Source organism: Culex quinquefasciatus, chromosome 2, assembly GCF_015732765.1.
Source record: "Culex quinquefasciatus strain JHB chromosome 2, VPISU_Cqui_1.0_pri_paternal, whole genome shotgun sequence".
In the NCBI taxonomy this organism is placed as follows: Eukaryota; Metazoa; Arthropoda; class Insecta; order Diptera; family Culicidae; genus Culex; species Culex quinquefasciatus.
In genome coordinates this window covers 148,516,992-148,537,629 of record NC_051862.1, presented here as the reverse complement: position 1 = coordinate 148,537,629, position 20,638 = coordinate 148,516,992, and the positions used below count along the sequence as shown (strand labels likewise).

The following is a 20,638-nucleotide window of genomic DNA, read 5'->3' as shown; positions in this document are numbered from 1 at the left end:
GGAATCATTTAACCAAAATAATTAATCCACTAACTTTTTGTTTGGAGATTAGGGTGTTCCTATATGAAATAGTTAGGTCCACAAATTGCATTTCTTGATGATTTTTCTAAAAAATATTTTAAAAAATACGTTTCGAAGATTGGCATATTTTATAAATGTATTTTTTGCGAAATTTTTTGAAAAACGCAATTGTTTTAAACACTCTATTTCAGATAGGACCCCCGTAATCGCCAAACAAAAAAAAAAAACCTGTCGAATTATTTTGATTAAGGAACTTTCATGCCAAAATTGAGCTCAATCGGAACGTTTTGCATTTGGATCTTGCTTATTTGATTTGGAATCGCTTTATAATTTGATAAGTTTTTTTATAAGTGGCCTTGTGAAAAACATTTTTAACGAAAGTACGATTAAAACAAACTTAATCATAGCTAGTGCGTCCATCCCGGGAATTCCCGGGACAAAAATCCCTGGATTTTCCCAAAATCGGGAATTCCCGATTCCGGGGATTTTTTAAATATTTTGTCCCGGGATTTCCCGGAATTGAAAACAAATCAAATTTTAGTTCAAAAATTCAGACTTGGTTGTAAAAAAGATGAACAGTTGAATTCTTAGCAATCGATAAGAATTTTAAAACATTAAAATTTGTATTCGGCATACATTAGCATTAATTTGGCTTAATTAGGGAAAATGGTTAAAATTTTAGTTTATAGATTCGCACAATATTTTGCGTCTATATAAAATTTTATTTATTAAAAAAAGACAAAAAAAGTATTATATTCACGTATATGTAACGCTTTAAACTTGAAAAACTATTATATTTGAAATAATAATTTAATTTTGCGTTAAAAACCGGCTTGCGGAGCAAATCAGGACAAAAGTAAGACAGCTGTTTAAGCTATTTTTGCATAATGTTGATTGTTTTGATTGATTTCGGTTACAACAGGAACAGAACAAAACAATTAGAACACCGATTTCCAAACTTATTGCTCTTTAATCTCCTGTACCTATACAGACTGCAGTCTTGATTATCCCCAGTTGGCGGTAGTGACTTAAAGATAATTTTTTAAGTATGTTTTAAATATAAAACATAAAATTCAAAATTTATCCAAAATGTTACATTGTCTGGCATAATTTTACTCGTTTTCGTTTCATGATTTTTTAGACAGTTTCAATGGAATTGTTAAAGATTTTGTAGTCATGTTATATAAAAAAAATTAACGAAATATATCAAAAATTGCGGTTCTTTTAAATTTCAAAGCTCATCAGAGAACAAAAATAATGTTTTAAAAGTTTTTAAAACTATCTAAAGACTTCTGTCCTTGTACAGATTGAAGAGTAGCAATTTATTCTATGATTTAAGCTTGAATAACATAACAAATAAAATCAAACCATAGATTTTATGACTGCTTCAGAAATTTCCCGGGATCCCGGGAATTCCCGGGATTCAAAAAACATTTTTCCCGTTTCCCGGGAAATTCAAAATCCGTGAAAATTGGACGCCCTAATCATAGCATATCCCACTCTTATTGTATACCTTGTTTAAGATCTGTAATCAATACACAAATCTAAAATTGGGTATTTTGCAAAGTTTTCAATATGATGATGATGCTTGAATAAGGATATTGGAGATCCATTTTATTTGAAAAAATAAATACTTATTAAAAAAACATAAAATTGAACACTACAATTATATTCTTAAATAATTATAAAAGTATTTGCATTCCGAGCAATCATCGCAGGTTGCGGTAAAGAAGAGAATATTTGTGTTCTTTAAATTAGAAGAAAATTTGCCTAAATATAAATGAATAAATATCGATAAATATCGAAGAAGTTTTTTTCATCAATTCGTCCATAACAATATATGCAAAAAAAACTGTATCTCAAGACAGGAGTTTCTAATCGAGTTAGTGTCTTTGGGAAGTTGTAAGTATAGACAAGGAAAATTTTGAAAAAAAATATAGAACTTTTAAAAATTATCCAAAAGCTGACAAAAAATCATTCTTTTGAGGTACACCCTTACCAAAAATCATGATTTTTTAAGTTCCAAATCCCACTTTTCATACGATTTTTTGAGTTCAGGTACTACAACCATAAAAATGGTTATATAGGTTGAACTGAAAAAATCGTATGAAAAGTGGGATTTGGAACTCAAAAAATCATGATTTTTGGTAAGGGTGTATGGCACAAAGTCATGAAAAATTCCCAAATCATGATAGTGATGTTTGAAAAAAAAAAAACGAATTCCAGCTGTTTTTTACCCCACTTTTACACTGAAATAAAAAAAATAATACCAAATTCCTAAATTCTGGGAATTTTGGCTCTTTTCTTATTTAGTAATTGTGTTTTTTGGATTACTTAATAAGAAAAGGAGGCATAATTCCGAGAATTTAGAAATTTGGTACTTTTTTTTATTTCAGTGTACATGTAAAATTGAATTTTCAATCGAAAAGGACCTAACAAAAATTTCATCAAGTGCATAGTTTTTAAGTTAGGTCGTTGCAAATAATCCTCAAAATCGGCCCTAAAAATCAGGGGGTTTTTCGATTTTATTTGTTTCTAAAAACTTCAAAGTTTTAATGGAAATATACGTCTATACAACTGAAAACAATTTGAAATGCATTTTCCTGTGTTTATAGTCATATTTAGCATATATTCGTTCGTATTTGCAACGGCCTTTTTGGCATTATTGGACAAATTTGGCTAAAAATTTCCCACCTTTTTTAATTTTTCAAATTGTTTCACCATCTCATATTTGTTTGAAGAAATCAGACAATTTCCTACAGTCCTCATAATAATGGAAAATTAATTGATATCCAAAATTGATTATTTCTTTGATAAAATTAGTCTTAATTTAAGGTATAACGTAACCTGAAATGCACAGTACGCATTTAATTTGTTTTTACGAATTTTCAAAATTGTTGAGTCAATTTCTTTTTGACGCTGAAACTCAGCTTTGAAAAATCAAGGAATAAAACAATGAAATGTTTTTTATACGTTTGCCATCTCAAGCAGTTTTTTTACGTTTCCACTTCTGTTTATAATTATCTCAAATCAATAGATAAAATTGATTTGAGATAATTATAAACAGAAGTGGAAACTTAAAAAAACTGCTTGAGATGGCAAAAAATTCACTAACAAAACATCGTTTGAATTTAAAATTTCAATAAATAGTGAAGAATACAATAACAACTCAATAAACCAATAACAAAAATTGTAAATACTTATAATTTTTGTTAAACATTTTACCACTCTAAAAAGAAACCGTGCAAAGTTAAGAAGCACAAATAATTTTCCATAAAATGACAAATCTCACGTTAGAGATTTTTTTTCTCATTTGAAAGGAAAAGAACTGAAATTACGTAAAATGTTTTAAATTCAAGTTATTTAAATTGCTCTGTAATCCGCATCCAGCAACCACCCTACTCCCACAACCCTACACATTAGTGGGCCCATACTAGCGCGCACGAAGTCACCATTCAAAACATCACCGCGTACAGCTCTGTGCAGTGCCACAGTCTCTTCCGACTCAACCCTAGTCCGCGCGCGCGATCAACACAAACACAAAAGATCTCGCGCGACTCTCGCGCTAAGACTTGAAGAAACAAAACTTTGGAGCTGGAGCTGAAACACACACACACAAATACCTGTACAGGAAAGCCGGCCTTTGGGCCACTCTCTCATTTGCACGTTCGACGCGGTCCCGATTCCAACAATGGGTTTGAACAAGCCTTAAAGACCATTTCGAGGTGCCCGCAAGCTGAACATCCACTTGACGTATTTAACCATTTGGCGGGTTTTAGGTTATTTTGGAGAAAACGCGTAATTCTGCAACCGACAACGATACTTAAAGTTTTTGTTGGCTGAGATTTGTTGGATTGTACGTAGGTTGGATCATAACTACATAACGAAAAAGAGGTCTTGTAGACCAACTGTTGCTCGTGGAGGATCACTTGAACCAGAAATGACTTTTTACGTATTTTGGTCCTTTCAAAAAAGTTTGAAATCTTTCAAGATAGGACCAAAGAAGACACCGATAGATCGAAAATAGGTCACCTGTACCTTTGTTGCTATCCCGTTGCTCTCGCGTGGCTCCAAAACTGGCCCGTGGCCCTCCAGGTGGCAAGGTCTTCGACTTAGACCAGCTGCCGAGTCACGATATCAACACTCTACAACAACACCAGGCAGGTAGTTCCTCTCACGGCATCGTGCCCTGACAGACTAACCTCGGCGCGAGGATTGGGGAATGCTCAAAGTCGTGGTTGTTCAAGTTCGCCGCGCGGAGTTTTTTTTTTTTTTCGCTGATGTTGGGGGGCCCACTCAACAGACGGCTAGTTCAGTTCAGCTCGGTAGGACTGGATATCACTTGTAATCGAGGAGCCAATTGAGCCGAGCCACAGCACGCGAAACGAATCGATAACTGGCCCAAGCCTTGGAGGCCACCCTACCGGGCTAGAAAATTGTGGGGGTTGAACATCGCGCCCCTGCCTCCGAGACATTGTGTGTTTGCTCTGGTATGCTGCTAACAAATGTAATAAAGCTAAAATGTAACAACGGCAGCAACAATCACCGAGGAGGAATCGGCAGCGATTGATTGAAATTGATTTTTGATCGTGAGTGAGCAGCAAGCGGTGCAGCGTAGCAAGTGGTGAGAGATGATTGGATGGACGAAGATCGGAGGAAAAGTGCACTATGAGCTGAGAGGGGAAGCTGCAATAATTTCTATTTTGAGCGATATTTCCCGGAAGGAATTATTCTTGTAGAGATTTATGGGTTTTTTGATAAAAAAAAGACTTGATTCAGACTTTGAACAAAAATTAAACAGATGTCATTCTAATAAAAATATTTCAAATATTTTATAATTTGATATAAACTATGCAGTTAGGAAAATGATCGATATAAAATTAAGCATGATTTTAAAATTTTGATTTTGTTTATTGAAAAGTTCAGAAAACACTTAAAACTCATTTCTGAACATAAAAAATCAGACCAATAGTTTCCGAAAAAACGTCAGTTGAAAATTACAGACAAATTTAGGTGACTTTTAGAAAATTCATTTTCATCGATTCGAATTGTTTGTGAAGCTGTATCTCAGAAAGTAGTAGCTCGATTTCAATGTTTTCGAGAGAAAATTGTAAGAAAAATATGTTTTAGGGTTACTATTTTTAAAATGAAAAACGGGGTGACTTTGATAGCCGGGGTGACTTTGATAGGTTTGCGATTTTTCCGCAAAATGAAGAGTACAATTAAAATACGTAAGGAATGGTTTAGAAACATACTGACCGTGGTAGAGAAGTGTTCAAAGTATCTCAAGAAGAACTTTTCATAAAATTTTAACAAGTTTAAATAGTTAGTTAACTATAGTTAAGAAAATGTTGATGAAAGTCATTATTTTAAACTTCTCAAAGTGTCATGATTTTCTCAATGAACATGATTTTTAATCGGAAAACGGAATGCATTTTCGGATTCTTATGACAATTTTCCACTAGGAGAAGGTTAAATAAATTTGTAAATATTAAATAATATGTGTTTTTGAAACACCATTTAAAAAAAACTCTAAATTTATAAGCAATTTCAGTTAAATAAATTTCATCTAAAATGTGAAAACTTGTGATTCGTGCTTCAAATTCTGTAAAAAATGGAAAATAAATCGATAAATTTATAAACAAAACCAGTTTTAACAAATTTTAGGCGAAATTTCGACTTTTTAATAATTTTACCTTAAATTTATATGTATTTTGCTTAAAAGCTTATACACTTAGTTAACTAAATATAAACATGTTTTTTTTCTTAAAAACTATATCAGCTACTTTAGTGATGGTACGTTTAGGGTACAAATACAGTTTGAACTTCTTAAATATGATTTTTAACAAGAAAAACTATGACTATCAAAGTCACCCCGGAATTAAAACTAAGAATTTTTAACGTAATTATTTTTTTAAACATTATTGAAAAAACTTTTATTCCGAAATAGTGCATGGACTTTGTGTAGTCTACCCCAGTACATGTTTTAAAAATAACAATCTTGAGAAAAACTTTACCTGTCGGAAAATATGCTAAAAACAAATTGAAATCCTATCAAAGTCACCCCGGTTTACGGTAACGAAAAGAAATCAAAAAAGTATACATTAAAGTAGCCCTAACTTGAAAACTGTGAATTTCATTAAAACAAACACGATTGCAAATTAATTTTGGTTTTAATAAAAGTCCGATTTTTTTAAACTTTCCAAAAAACATATACAAAAAACGAAAATTAAAAAAATTAGGTAAGATAATTTTAAAATCGGATTATTTTTCCGTCTATCTATTTTCGCTGGAATGTCCTAAGGTCGATGCAAATATTTTTCAAAGTTTTTGTCCATCGACACTGACCGAGGTAGAGAGGGGGGGGGGGGGGGGTTCATTTTGCGTTTCTGTATATCAAACATTCTACAAAATTCAAAAGATTTTTGAATCAACTCAAACATTTTAAAAATGATTTCAAACGCAGGCGAATGCATTTTAAATTGATTTCAGTGATTGGGTCTCGTGGCGCAGGGGTAGCGGCTTCGGCTGCCGATCCCGATGATGCTATGAGGCGCGGGTTCGATTCCCGCCTTATCCACTGAGCTTCTATCGGATGGTGAAGTAAAACGTCGGTCCCGGTTTCTCCTGTCTCGTCAGAGGCGCTGGAGCAGAAATCCCACGTTAGAGGAAGGCCATGCCCCGGGGGGCGTAGTGCCAATAGTTTCGTTTTTGATTGCACTCAAATTACCACTACCAAAAGGTTTTGCCACCATATTATTCGGGCTGACTTTGAAGGGGGGTGGGTTCGATATAGTTACCCAACAAGCAGTTACGAACATACATTTAAAAAAGAAAAAAAAACTCAAAACAGCTAAAAAATTTACAAGGTTTGTTCCATGGACGTGAAGTTTGCTAAAGTTATATTTTTATTTTTACCAATTTTTGTTTTCTAACGTCATGATTCGAATTCCCGGACGCTTCGAAACCCGGACACTCGGACCCGGACACCGCATTATAAATGTCAAAAATGGGTTATTTGATGAATTCTAATATCAACTTTCATTTTCTCGTTCTCGTTCAACTCTCTTTCTCGTGAAATGTTTCGCATTTTTGGTAATTTTATAATTTTATTTTATTTAATTGTTTTGACATTAACGACAGCGTTCAATGATTGAACGAAGTTTTTTTTAAACATAGCAGAACACACTTAAAAATAATATAAAAAAATTGTTTGCTGATCAGAAATATTTTTCTATGATTTTTCAGGATGTTTTACGTAACATATCCAAAACTGGTGTTTTATTGGAATTTGGTACAATGTATGAACATAAGGCACCATGAGGCACCAAAATGTACCTGGAAATCATTGATGTTGAAATTTTTAAAGACAGTCTGTCTGAAAATTGTTTTTTAAAACATCTCTCAAAATGTCTGACTACAGTTTGTAACTGTAAAATAATTGCAAAATATTAATGAATTCATGATTGTTTTTACCCCAAGTTTCACATCATTATCCGACATGTGGTCCAAATATACAATAAAAAAAATGCAAAAAGCCTCCAAGTTTCCCAATGTATTTATAAATGCAAAGTTTTTTTGTGAGCGAGCCATTTGAAATCGGGTGATTTTTTGTGGTCAGTGTGAACATTGAAATATTTAAGAATTATTCAAGATAGTTGCAATAAAAAATCGACAATCTAAATATTTTTTTAATTGTTAATTCCTTGAAATTTTGAAGTAAAAAAAAAGTGTTTCATTTGATGAGACGATTTTGAAAAATAGAAACATTCAATTTTTTTTCAATGTAATGGTCATGTTTTATTTAAATAATTTGATCTCTTTCTTTTAAAGATCGTTTTGAAGCGATGATATCAACTAATGCTTAAATCGTGCAAAAATAGTCTGTTCATTTCATGAAATATAAACTATAATGGAGTTATTTTTTGGTGAATCATCAAAATTTGAGTTTCTTCGGAAAACATTTAATTCAATTCTAATTTTATGCAATTTTATGATAAAATTTTCACAAATTACCATCCACATTACTACAGGTATTCTACTTTTTTAGATTTGTAAAACATCAATAAATTTATGACAATATTTGTTTCCAAATGTTGTTCGTCTTTTTCCGATCGCTGGTTCATAAATTTAAATTTTGAAAAAAGATTTAAAAGCCTTTATTTTGTTTTAAAAGCATATGGGCCATTCTACCTAAATCGTGAACGAAATTGCAAAATTGAAATCAAAATTTGCTGTTCGTATTCGTTCTAATCGGACGACCCCTCCTTTCGCCTTTTTTAGCAAAAAAAAAAAAAAATGAAAAACCTTCATTTTCAAACTGCGATATCTGCAACCAAAAGCCGTTCAAATTTGAGCCTGGACTCATTTAAAAAAATGAACGTTGAATCGATTGGTGGGGAATTTTGACGAAAATCGAAATTTTTGTTTGTTTATTGGTATCAAAAGCCCCACCAAATATGGGCTTGATCAAAAAAAATGATTTCTAGTGTTGTGTACGTTTGAGCTGGTAAGACCCATATATAAAATATTCAAAATGAATTTAAAATACTTTATAACGGATTTTTTTTCATTAAACATTAAAATTCCAGAAAATCTTAAATAATTGTGATTCTTATATTTGTATGATTATATATTCTTTTAGTTTTAAATATACAAAAAAAAGTTTTTTCATTTGACACTGCTACCGAGCTCACTCACCAATTACTCACTTATTCACCCCTTGGCCGGAGGTGTCGGTGTCAATGCGACTCGTTTTAACAACGCCCACCCACCCAGCTCCAAACAAGCACATAGAATAAAGCTCTTCTTGATTGTATGGTGATTATGTCTGGGCGGCGCATACATCATCGCGGTCCTAACGAAGTTTCAGCAACAACCACCCCACTCCGTCCAGTTCAGTTAGTTGGTAGTGAGTGTGTTTGTGAGTTGGTGTGTCACTTGTTTTTGGTATGCATTTCACGTTTGTTACACTATTTTTGACGGCGGTTTGAAAATGCATTTGGTACCACTTTGCTTATGATTTTGAGCTACATGCAATTGCAACATAACCTTCAAAGGAAGCTTAAGATTCAAACCATTCAACAATTGACAATTCTTTCACTAGTGTTGATTTCAGCGAACCGTTTTCTTTTTTACGATCAACCTTTGCGTTAAAATACCTCTTCGTGTAACCTACACTGAACTTTTTTTTTCTAGGAATTGCTTTCAAGTCTATTTTCACAACCTGTGACAGTGAAACTGCCGTTTCCAAATTGGTGATTAGCGCGTGGTTTGACGCCCTTTTCCGTGCCGCCTTTTCGGTCGAAGAAACTCTTCAAGGCTATAAAAAGAGAAGAAGTGCGCCTTTTGATTAGACGGAGGAATTTGCCTACGACTGTCGGTTCGTTGTTGTTTCCGTTCAGTCTAATGTTGACATTATCTGCTTTGGGTTGGGTTACCAACTTGCGGAAAGTCAAGTGAGACGTTCAGTGGAAAACAATCGAATGGTTTGTATCTATTTTGGATCAAGTAAAATGTTATATAAACCATAATTCTTGGGAAAATGTCTTATTTCAATGTGACGTGCTATCTTGTCACATTTTGACGTTTCGAAAAAAAAAACTCGTTTTAATTTATCGTAGAATTAGAAATTCAAGAAAAGAATCAAACAAGTTCTACACAATTTAAATACAAGCAACTTGAAGTTTGCACTAACAACACCCACTTGCCTCTCCAACAGATTACTCCAATTAAGTGAATCATCAAAAGCTGTGATTGTACTGAAACTGAAAATTGCACTCTGTGCGATATCTTGCTCCCATATATATCAATAAAGATCAAGATTCGTTCTAGGCACATACCTCCCCACACTCACTGTGTACAGCTGCTACTGTGTTCTACTTAGCAAAGAATTCTCCCCTCACTGATCGCCGTGATAAGTGTATGTGTGAACAACACACTTAACACAGATTAATACTCCCCCGCATTAGTGCCCCACACGCCAAAATGAAATCAACTTTGGTATTGGAAAATGTTTATGCGCATTTTAGTACTCTCTTCACATACTGCCTTCCTTACGACTACGACTAAGGCCGACAATCATTCACAGCTTCAAGCAGGTTCTGGATTTTTTGCCGGCTTTTTAGCTTGTAGAATGCTTAATTAGGGCAGTTGGACCTATTTTCGACCTAATTGTACCAATTTTGGGCGCATTTGGTTTCAACGTGAATCACAGCTAGATCCAACTTACATCCCCCAACCCAAATAGCATTCCTCAGTCTCAATTTGTAGTAGAGCACGTCGAAGACGGAACAAATTTGTTTACACTTGACTTTGTAAAGTGCCTCACTCTTTAAAACACTTTTGAGGTTAGGTTCACCGCTCCAGCGGCGTTCGCAATGACCCAAATACCTTCGGACAGGAAACGACCGTCCAACCAGGTCGCCAAAGAGTCCAATCGAACTTCAAAACTTGAGCAAAGGTGGAAGGGAACCCTTAGAAGTAAGAGTTCGGACCAAATGGAGGTTCAAATTGAGTGTCACTTTGGTGGGTTCCCTGCGCGCTTTATCAGGAACTGTCAAGGGTATCGAGACATTCCGGACTAATATAAGGCACCGCGTGGATTGGTGAGGGCGGATAGAAGATCTGTTTACGTATTTTAATCACGCACCGTCGTCTATACGTGTCGTTAGAGCTTCACCGATCCATTGGCAGAGTGAGGTAGCAGTTTGCTAATTTGCTATATTTAGTCGAATTTAAGGAGTGGGGATGTCATTTTTTTTAAGTTTTCTAAAAACAATCAATATATTTTTGTATTGAAATAAAGATTAATCATATTAATAGCTTTTCAAATATATTTAAATTAAATGAAAACATATTTTTAAAGCTCTTCTAGAATCATTCTCTCTAGAGAAAGGGGCTAAAGAGTACTTGAATTCAGCTTTCCTACATGGATAAAAATCCTGTTAGCTAATCCGGTATTTCTGTGTTGTTGAACTCGACAAAATGGAAATGTTTCCAAAACCGTCATTTTTTTTTCGATTTCAAACAATAATGTTATCGATTTGAAAATTTTTGCAGCGAAATCGAGAAAAATGTTGATGATTTTAAAATTATTTCAGTGTTCTCGAAATCAAAAACATGGAATTACCGGATACGCTAACAGGATTTGTATCAGCGTAAGCCCAATTTTTATTGATTGATAAGTTTTCTTGCCTTTTGCAAATTCATTTTTCAAAAGTTACATTGTATTAAAAACGAATTCGGTGATCGATTTTATTTCGATTGTATAAAACCATTAATAAGAAAAAGGGAGTTTTTTTCGTTATCTTTTTTGCACAATTCTAAAAATTAAAAATTTGTTTTGCTAAACAATTGATACGTATGAGAATAATGTGTACAATATTCTGTTAAGAGTTAGTTTTGTAAAAAAGATGAAACAATTTAAAGAAATGTTTCAAATGTTTTTTTTTTCAAATGTTTACATTGATTAAAAATGAGAGTTAAAACTCTCATGCAGAGAAAAAACGTTTAAATAATTACAAGTTGATATCTCAATGTTCCGAAATCCGATCAACGGTCCCTAAAATTTATTTTGAGAGTAGTTCTCTAAATTTTGCAAATTTTTTCTTGATTTTTTAATTGTTTTTTTTTCTAGTTGGATGAAACTTTGTCCATACATTCCTCAACAGTCAAAAGAATGTAAAAAAAAGAAATTTACATCATTAGTTCTTTTAGTTCAATTTCCACAAAATTGAAATTTTTGTGAAATGCTCGGATTTTTTTTCCACTAAGAATGCAGTAAGAATCATATCCAAATTTGAAAATGTGACCTAAAATATGAAATGAAGAAAATTATTCATTTAAAGAGTTTTTTTTTAAATGTTCCAATAAACAAAATTTCTAAATTTTGCTTCTTGGATGTTTTAAAAACCGCCTTGAGCCTGGGATATTAAAATACACCCAAAAAGCTAAAAATGGACCTTTTCAAAAAAAAACTCTGGATTTGTAGACCCTTTCAATAGTTATGTCTGATTTTAATTTTTTTAATTATTTTTTTAAAAATCAGAAAATTTTACAAAAGCTCTATTTTGTTTGAAACAATGAAATTAGAACCAATTGTTTCCGAGATATTGTTAAAAATTACAACTAATTTTGTAATTTTCAAAATCTCAATTCAAAATTGAAATTTTATAAGATGTTCAAAAATGTTTGATTCGAAAAGTGTTCAAATTACGAAAATCCTGAACTTAAATTGACTGTAACTCCAAAACGTTAAAGTATTTTTCGGTTGCAATTTGAATTTGGAATATTTTTTTTTTTCAAACTTTTGATATTTTTCAACAATCACAGGTTTTGTTTAAGAAGACTATATATCTGGAACCAGATTTTGCACCAGCATGCACTATGACTCAAAAGATGCAAAAAATAAACAATCAGAACCTAATAATTTTGGCATTATTAAAAAGTATAAACCGAGATTTGGAACCTATTGTTTTGCATGAAATTAATATTTCTACAGTATTTTTAATTTTTTATTGAGAAATTGGAAAATTTCTTCAAAATTACTTTAAATAAACCCTGAAAATCGGACCAATTATTTTCGAGCTATCTTTAGTACAAAATATCGTAGTACTCTATGATTGTAGTAATTTTTACTTCAGTTTTTCAGTTTTTTAAACTTGAAAATTTTGAATAAGGTCCAAGAATTCAATTTGTGATTTGAATAATGAAAATATGACCAAAGGTCAGATGAATTAAAGTTGAATGGACAAAATGTCATAGGAACAAAAGGTCGAAAGTTGAAATTATTTTAGAAGTTTAAAATATCTTTAAAAAAACAGCCCATGTAATTCATAATTTATTGGAAATGATAGCATGTTAGTATAACATTTTACAATGTTTGAAAGAAAAGAAAAACTTCAAAATGGCTAAAAGAATAGGTTCTTTCTAACGATTGAAAAAAAAAACTGAAAAAAATTGGAAATAGAACTTAAAAAACTGCTCATAATTGAAAAAATTGGAAAACCCATACGAAAAATCAGGACAATCAAAAATAGTCAGGTTTTTAACAATTAAATAAAAAGTTACATCTCGGAAACCGGATTTTTCAGAGAACTGCTCATGTTTAAAAGAATGGAAAAGCTTACAAAAATATTACAAAAATCAAGAATAGGTTGAATAAATTCAATATAAAATAACCCTTTACTAATATTTTTGAAGCCAGATTTTTTTCAAAGAACTGCTCATGTTTGAAATAATGAAAACAAAATCTGACAAAACATGTTAAAATCAACAATATATTACAACAAGTAAAAATTTTTTGTTTTTGGAAGCATGGAAAATCTCGCAAGTTTTTTTTAAGGACGATCAAGAATAGGATATTTTAAAGAAACAGAAAATAAATATTTTTTAAAATGTCACTTTTTTACATTCGATCTTTTGTCCTTGCGACGATTTGTCCATTCGACCTTTTGTCCCTTTTCGACTTTTTCTTCATTTGACCTTATGTTCTTGAATCTTTTGTCGCTCATCCGTGAATAAATATGGACCAAAAGCTGACTTCAAAATAAATTAAAAGCATAAAAAAACTAGCATACATTTTATTTCTCAAACTGGCATCACTGTCACTATCAGGCAGTGCCAATATGTACTTCAAAGAAAAAAACATTTCCAATTTAACGAGCATTCCGCTCTTTAGCTCACTTCGGGTCCCCTTCTTCCTTCCCTCTCACACATTCCTCGTGAAAAACTTCGTCGAAAAACATGCCCGATTAATGTCATCGTAGCTTATGTTGGTTGACACAAACACACACACTCCGACAGTTACTGCAAACTTGTTAGTGCGAGAGCATTGTACCGCTCTTGTGAAGGATCTCTTTTATGCTCACTTTATGTTGCCCATCTTGTATCGATTGTGTCATGTTGCTTACAGTGTGGTCTCTCTTCGCTGTAACACGTGAAGTTTACGGCTTTATGGCGAACTTTACGGTGCCAAACAGACACGTGTGAGCGTGTCGTTACAGTTGGACACTTTAAAAACTTAGTTTAGGGAAGAAACCTTAAAATTTAATTAATCACCAAAACGATTGGAAGAAATTTAAAGAAAAGGCCAAAGCTAAAACATGGAAATTATATATTTTTTCAACAGTGTAAATTAAAACAACAAAAAAGTACAAAACACTTCTTTGAATTCTTTACACGCTGTAATGTTTTTCTTTTGTTGCTCTCTTTCACTCTCTTACATCCAAAAATAAACACAAACACGCGAGCAACAGAACGAAAGCGAGAAGAAGAGAGAGCAAACAAAACAAAACAAAAAACCAAAACAAAAGACTCGGCCAAACCCAACGATAAGCAATGTTGTTTTATTTTCCAACGGTTTAACGACCTGATTATGTCCGTTCGAGAGGAAACTATGACTTTGCCGGACAGTCAGTGCCTCTCGCACCCCTGATTTACGGGGGGGATCGCCTTACATGGAAATACTTGTTTTGTATTTATGGCTTAATCCGATCAAGATATCTGTTCTTCTATTCGTATTGTAATGCGAGATTTTTGGGTGTTTCAAGTGGGCAGAAATTGCCTCGGGGGCGATACCGCAGTAATCGAGCGTTTAATAAGTGGTCGCTTGATTGGAAAAACTTTTTTTTTAATTTGAACAATTCAAACAAGAACCACCCTAACATTCTCGTACATAAAACATCAATTCCTTATGTTGCATTAAAATCCCTGTAAGTCTTCCAATCTGCTGCCTCAAAAGCGATCCACATTCTCAAAAATGTAAAAATAATACAATTTTTATGGCTCTGAATGGGAGCTAGAAGCCATTTACTTCCTTCTTAACGACTTCGATTGATCCTGAACCGGGAAGACCAGGTCGCGACTCTACCCCCTCCCCCTGTGAAATGCCAGCATATGGAATGTGTGTCAAAGAAAGGAGGGAAAGAAACATAACGTAAACGAACGTAGCATAAAGTTATGGTGAGAGAAAAGTTGTGATGTTTGTGAGAGAGAAAAAATCAAGAGAGTAATGTTCAACAGAGAATTCACTGTGAAGCATGGTGTGAAGGAGAATAAGATCACAGTGCTGCCACCTGTGAGGCGGTAGTGGAACTTTTTGGAGCACTGAAATGCTTTTTTTCTAAAATTTGTGTATTCACAAAAAATGTTCAGTTTGCCTTTTATTTCATTTAATAATATTTTTTGAGGACGGTTGCACAGCACAACTAGAAAGATTTGGATTTTGTTTTTAAATTCTGAGTTAAAATTGTTATTCAATACTACATTTCTGGAGTTTTTTTGAAAAGGTCCAATAAACCAAATTTTCAGTTTTTTTGCTTTTTGGGTGTTTTTTAAACCCCTGACTCAAGACGGTTTCAAAAACACCCAAAAAGCAAAAACTGGAAATTTGGTTTATTGGACCTTTTCAAAAAAAAAAAAAAAAACTTTAGATTTATTTGCAATGCATTTAAAACGAAATTCAGCATCCAAAGCGAAGTTAATACTTTCAGGGCGCGAAATTCATTTGATCTCGGCGAAGTACTATAAAACTGTACAGGAAATTTACAGCTATATGTAAACAAGTTCAATAAAGCAGTAACATTTTTTTCCTAAGATATGTTTTTCAGAGTTTATAGCTCGAAACTGTGAGGAGATAGAAATTTGGTGTCAAAGGGACTTTTGTGCCAAATTGGAAACCCAATTTGATGGCCTACAAAAATGTAAATTTAATAAAAAAAACTAAAGCTAAATAGCTAACATTTTATGGGATTTTTTTTTTCATTTTAAACATTTTTATAAAATATACATTTTTATAAAATTGTTTTGTAACTTTATGGAGCCATTTTTAGAGTGTACCAGTGGTGTTCAAAGTTTTAGCAGCTTACGCAAAATCTGGACTTTTTATATAAGGTCCTATAAACGAATGTAAGCGCAATAAACTCAATGCTTACATTTGTTTATAGAACCTAATCAAAAAAGTAAAGAAATCAAGTTTAAACATAACAGGTCATCAGAATTTACCAAATAAGTTTTTTTTTTTGTTTTTAAGGAAATGATTTCGGCCATTTTATGAAGTTTTCACTCCTAATGCTTTTTGATTTTCGGAAAGTTTAGTAAATTTTGGATAAGAATGAGGTGACGAAAGACCAAAATCAAGGTTAGTTAACCTAAGCTTGGTTGACCGTGCAGACATCGTCCGAGCATAAAGCTCGCAAAAGCTAGGTTGGTGCCGACAAGGAAAATAAGCACGGCAGGAACATACCAAATGACACATAACAACAGTTAGTGAAATTTCACGATTTCGTGGAAAGCTTTGAAATCAACTATTAAAAACTTTACAGATTTTTTCTGAATCATGTTTAATTTTAACGATATTTGATTATTTGGGTGAATAATTCCCGTGAAAGTTTTAAAAAATACTACTTTTTTCTTTTTGTTTTCATATTGTATAAATATTTAATTTCGTTACAGAGATGGAATTTTTTTAATTTTGATTTAAAATTTAAATTTTGAAAAGGGAGATTAAAACCTTTAAAAAAAATTAATTTTCTAAGGCCGTTGCATATATTTTTTAAAGTTTATGTTTCCCCCCCCCCCCCCCCCCCCCCCTTCAAAATCGGATCGAAAAATCAGGGGGCAAAAACAATATTTTTTCAAAAAACTTCAAAATTTTTAAGGAATTAGAAGTCTATCCATCTGAAAACAATTGGAAATACATTTTTCAATCAATCAAGTCTGCCATATAGAAATTGCCAAAAACCATCAAAAAACCTATTTTTTCAACATTTTTATTTTAAAAACCGCTGTAACTTCACAAGGAATGGACATAGGACAGTAGTCAATATGGAGACTTTTATGTAAAATTGTTTGGAAAATCGATTCCCGTATTTGGTTTTTGAAAATTTTGACGTTTAGAGCACTTTAAAAAAAAAACAGTTTCAGTAAATTATTTTTTGTATTTTTTTAGGTGAGATGCTCCATCCTGCATTTTTCTCATCTTAGGCTATCTTCACAAAAATTTTGAACGAAAAAAAATCGTGGGCTCCCCCTCAAATTTGACTATTAAACTTAAAAATCAAAAAATCTCATAAAAGTTGAGTGTTTTTTTCTTTCAGTGTATTTTTATCGAAAAGCCCGTCAAATTTCCTACAAGTTTGTCTTTGACCACTTTTTGATACGATGCAACGGCTTCGAGATACAGAAATATTTATATTCCGAATTACAAAAATATTTAAAACACTTACGCCCTTCTCAAATGTCATTATCGTGTGGAACTGCCTCCATATACATAAAAATGGCTTATATAAGCGTAGGATAACATGTCTACAAAGTTTCATTGAAATCGGAGAGGGTCGAGAAAAAAGTACCTGAAAAATTCCTGTTTTGGGCTGGAATTGCTCTGAAGTAAGGCTATAATCCTGCTCTTAAATTGAACTTTTCACATAGAGCTCGGATACCCACCTTCATGTATGCCATCGACTCAGAATCGAAAACTGAACTGAACTGAATGTCTGTCTGTCTGTCTGTGTGACAGCACACAGACGTTTCCAAAATTGTCGCTCAATTTTCTCAGCACTTGCTGAACCGCTTTAGACCACACCGGCGCATTTGACTCAGTTTAGGGGCCAATAGATTAAGTTTCGATAAGTAGTTCAAAAGTTATTTATAAAAATGTGCTTTCGCATATGTCCGGATGATAGATAAATGATCTGAAATCGTACCAAATATCACCTTGTTATATATCGTTGGATAGGTAATCAAAAGATCAAAAGATTCCAATGAGTCCAAAACATTGAAGATCTGGCAACCCTGTCACAAGTGATGATCACTTAAGTAATATTTATGTACTTTTTTGAAGCCGGATCTCACGAATCCTAAATTGTAAAGATCTATGAAAATCTTTCAGTAAAAAGTGAGGAAGGCACCAACCACATAGATAGATTTAGTAAGTTTTTTTCAAACCTCTATGTTCTATGAGTTTTGTATTAGGAATTTTTTTTATAAATCGATGAAATGACTTGATTCTTATAGTAGGAGATAGCTTTTGAACTGGGGAACAACTTTGTAGCACATACCAACATGCTAGGAAGTGACCCTTTAAAGATACAGATACTTTTAGATGGTGGCTTTTGAAGGGGCTTTACTGTGTGGGGTGAAACGTATCTGTATCTGTATCTTTAAAGGGTCACTTCCTAGCATGTTGGTATGTTCTACAAAGTTGTTCCCCAGTTCAAAACCTATCTCCTACTATAAGAATCAAGTCATTTCATCGATTTATAAAAAAAATTCCTAATACAATGTAAAAAAAGATAGTTTCCCATGGAAAATAAATCAAAATCCCATATAAATTTCAAATTAAAACTGGAGCTCCTAGACCTTACCAAATGGGCTCAAATTTTCAGGAGTGCTTCTGGGGACATAAAAGAACGAAATTCCGGTTGATGCAAGACAAAATAACAACTTTTGTCTTTTTCATAGAAACGTGAACCACGCTAGCCTCCACCTACCTTGGTTCATTGTGTCTCCTCATGAAATATTCATTCACTTCCAGACTTTGCTGCTGCTGCTGTTGATCAAGTTCGCAGTATCGGGCCTTCCTGAGTCCTCCGATACCTCCGTAGTATCCTCCGCTGGTGGTTAACGCCACGTTCGGCGGAGCCGTCACAATGACCGTCAACTCCCCGGTACTTCCTGCTCCGTTGAACAACTCTTCGTTGCTGCTGCTATTACTGCTTGCGCTTTCGCTGTTACTACAGGTTCCGTCTACCCGATCTTGCTGATCCTGCCTCCTTCTTTTTGGAGGGCAGATAAAGTCTCGTTCCGACATGGCATCTTGGTCTAAAAGTAAGACAAATTTTAATTCATTTTTCAACTGTTTACAATCAAGTCTCACTCACCAGAGGGCGTATCAACCCGTATCACCGAACCCGTGTTCGACCCGGCCGAACTCCACACCTGGTCATACTGGGACCACCCGTTCGGACAGCACTCCCCCTCCGAAGTCCTCGGCCGGGACTGTCGGCTGCGGCTGCCGCTACGCGATCCATCGCCGGCATCATCATCGGAAGAGGTTTCCTCCACGATGGTCTCCAGCATTCGGCTCGAAGTGGCGACGCCGGTGGACAGCAGCGGGCTGACCGGGTGTTGGTGCTGGTTCTGGTGATGATGCTGCTGCTGCTGTTCGATTGCCTCGGCGTACGCCGGCAACCAGGGGAATGACATGTCATCGGCGACGTCGAAAATGTTCGATTCCATCGTTGTAAGGGTGGCTGGCTGGCCTCAACGGCTACATTTTATAACTGGAAAATAGAGGAAAAAACCACTGATAAGAATTTTCAATATCAGAATAACATGGAAAAAATAACAAAATGGTTTTGATTCGATATCTAAAGAGATTGATTGAAGTTGAAAATTTAGTTAGCTTTTACCTAAATATCGTTAGAACAATATCTACCATTCACAGCAAAAATATCGATTTTGACAAAAGTGGATGAAAGTCGAAAAAAACATTATATTTTGTTTTTTTTTTCAAATGCAAAACAAATTATAATAATTATAACCTAAAGATTTGACATATCAAATTCAAGTAGCTATAAAGTAATAAGTTATTTTTCAAAATTTAAAACGAAATTCATATCATTCTGAATAAAGCGATAAAGACAATAGTTTTTAAAAAAGGTCAAAGTTATCAGGATTTATTTGGGAACGTGATATTTATGCTTGATTTCAGCAAAGTTTATTGAACATTTTTCATAAATCTGAAGTTTATTTTATTTATTGAATTTTTGGTTTTATTAACTTTCTTCAATGTTTTGAATGGTTTGAATTTCTTGATTTTTTTCAATTTCTTGAATTTCTTGAACTTCTAGAATTCTTGAAATTCTTGAATTGTCTGAATTTCTTGAATTATCCTGATTTTTTTAGAAATTCTTAAATTTCTAAAAAATGAATTTCTTGAATTTCTTGAATTTGTTGAATTTTTTGAATTTTTTGAATTTTTTGAATTTTTTGAATTTCTTGAATTTCTTGAATTTTCTTGAATTTCTTGAATTTCTTGAATTTCTTGAATCTCTCGAATTTCTTGAATTTCTTAAATTTCTTGAATTTCTTGGATTTCTTGAACTTCTTGAATTTCTTGAATTTCTTGAATTTCTTGAATTTCTTAAATATCTTGAATTTCTTGAATTTCTTGAATTTCTTGAATTTCTTGAATTTCTTGAATTTCTTGATTTTTTTGAATTTCTTGAATTTCTTGAATTTCTTGAATTTTTTGAATTTCTTGAATTTCTTGAATTTCTTGAATTTCTTGAATTTCTTGAATTTCTTGAATTTCTTGAATTTCTTGAATTTCTTGAATTTCTTGAATTTCTTGAATTTCTTGAATTTCTTGAATTTCTTGAATTTCTTGAATTTCTTGAATTTCTTGAATTTCTTAAATTTCTTGAATTTCTTGAATTGCTTAAATTTCTTGAACTTCTTGAATTTCTTGAATTTTTTGAATTTCTTGAATTTCTAGAATTTCTTGAATTTCTTGAATTTCTTGAATTTCTTGAATTTCTTGAATTTCGTGAATTTCTTGAATTTCTTGAATTTCTTGAATTTCTTGAATTTCTTGAATTTCTTGAATTTCTTG

General features: G+C 33.0%; 1 protein-coding gene across 3 annotated transcripts in view; it reads right to left on the bottom strand.

Annotated features, from left to right (window-relative positions):
• The window catches only part of LOC6038935, a 285,422-nt gene that overhangs the window by 191,961 nt on the left and 72,823 nt on the right, over nt 1–20,638 (bottom strand). For all 3 annotated transcript variants that reach the window (XM_038253311.1, XM_038253312.1, XM_038253310.1), the window contains 2 exons: nt 18,903–19,304; nt 18,513–18,843 (listed from right to left, as the gene is read on the bottom strand). In XM_038253311.1, coding sequence (XP_038109239.1) covers nt 18,513–18,843; nt 18,903–19,260 — 689 coding nt within the window. In that variant the 5' untranslated portion in view covers nt 19,261–19,304. The remainder of the gene's footprint in view (nt 1–18,512; nt 18,844–18,902; nt 19,305–20,638) is intronic.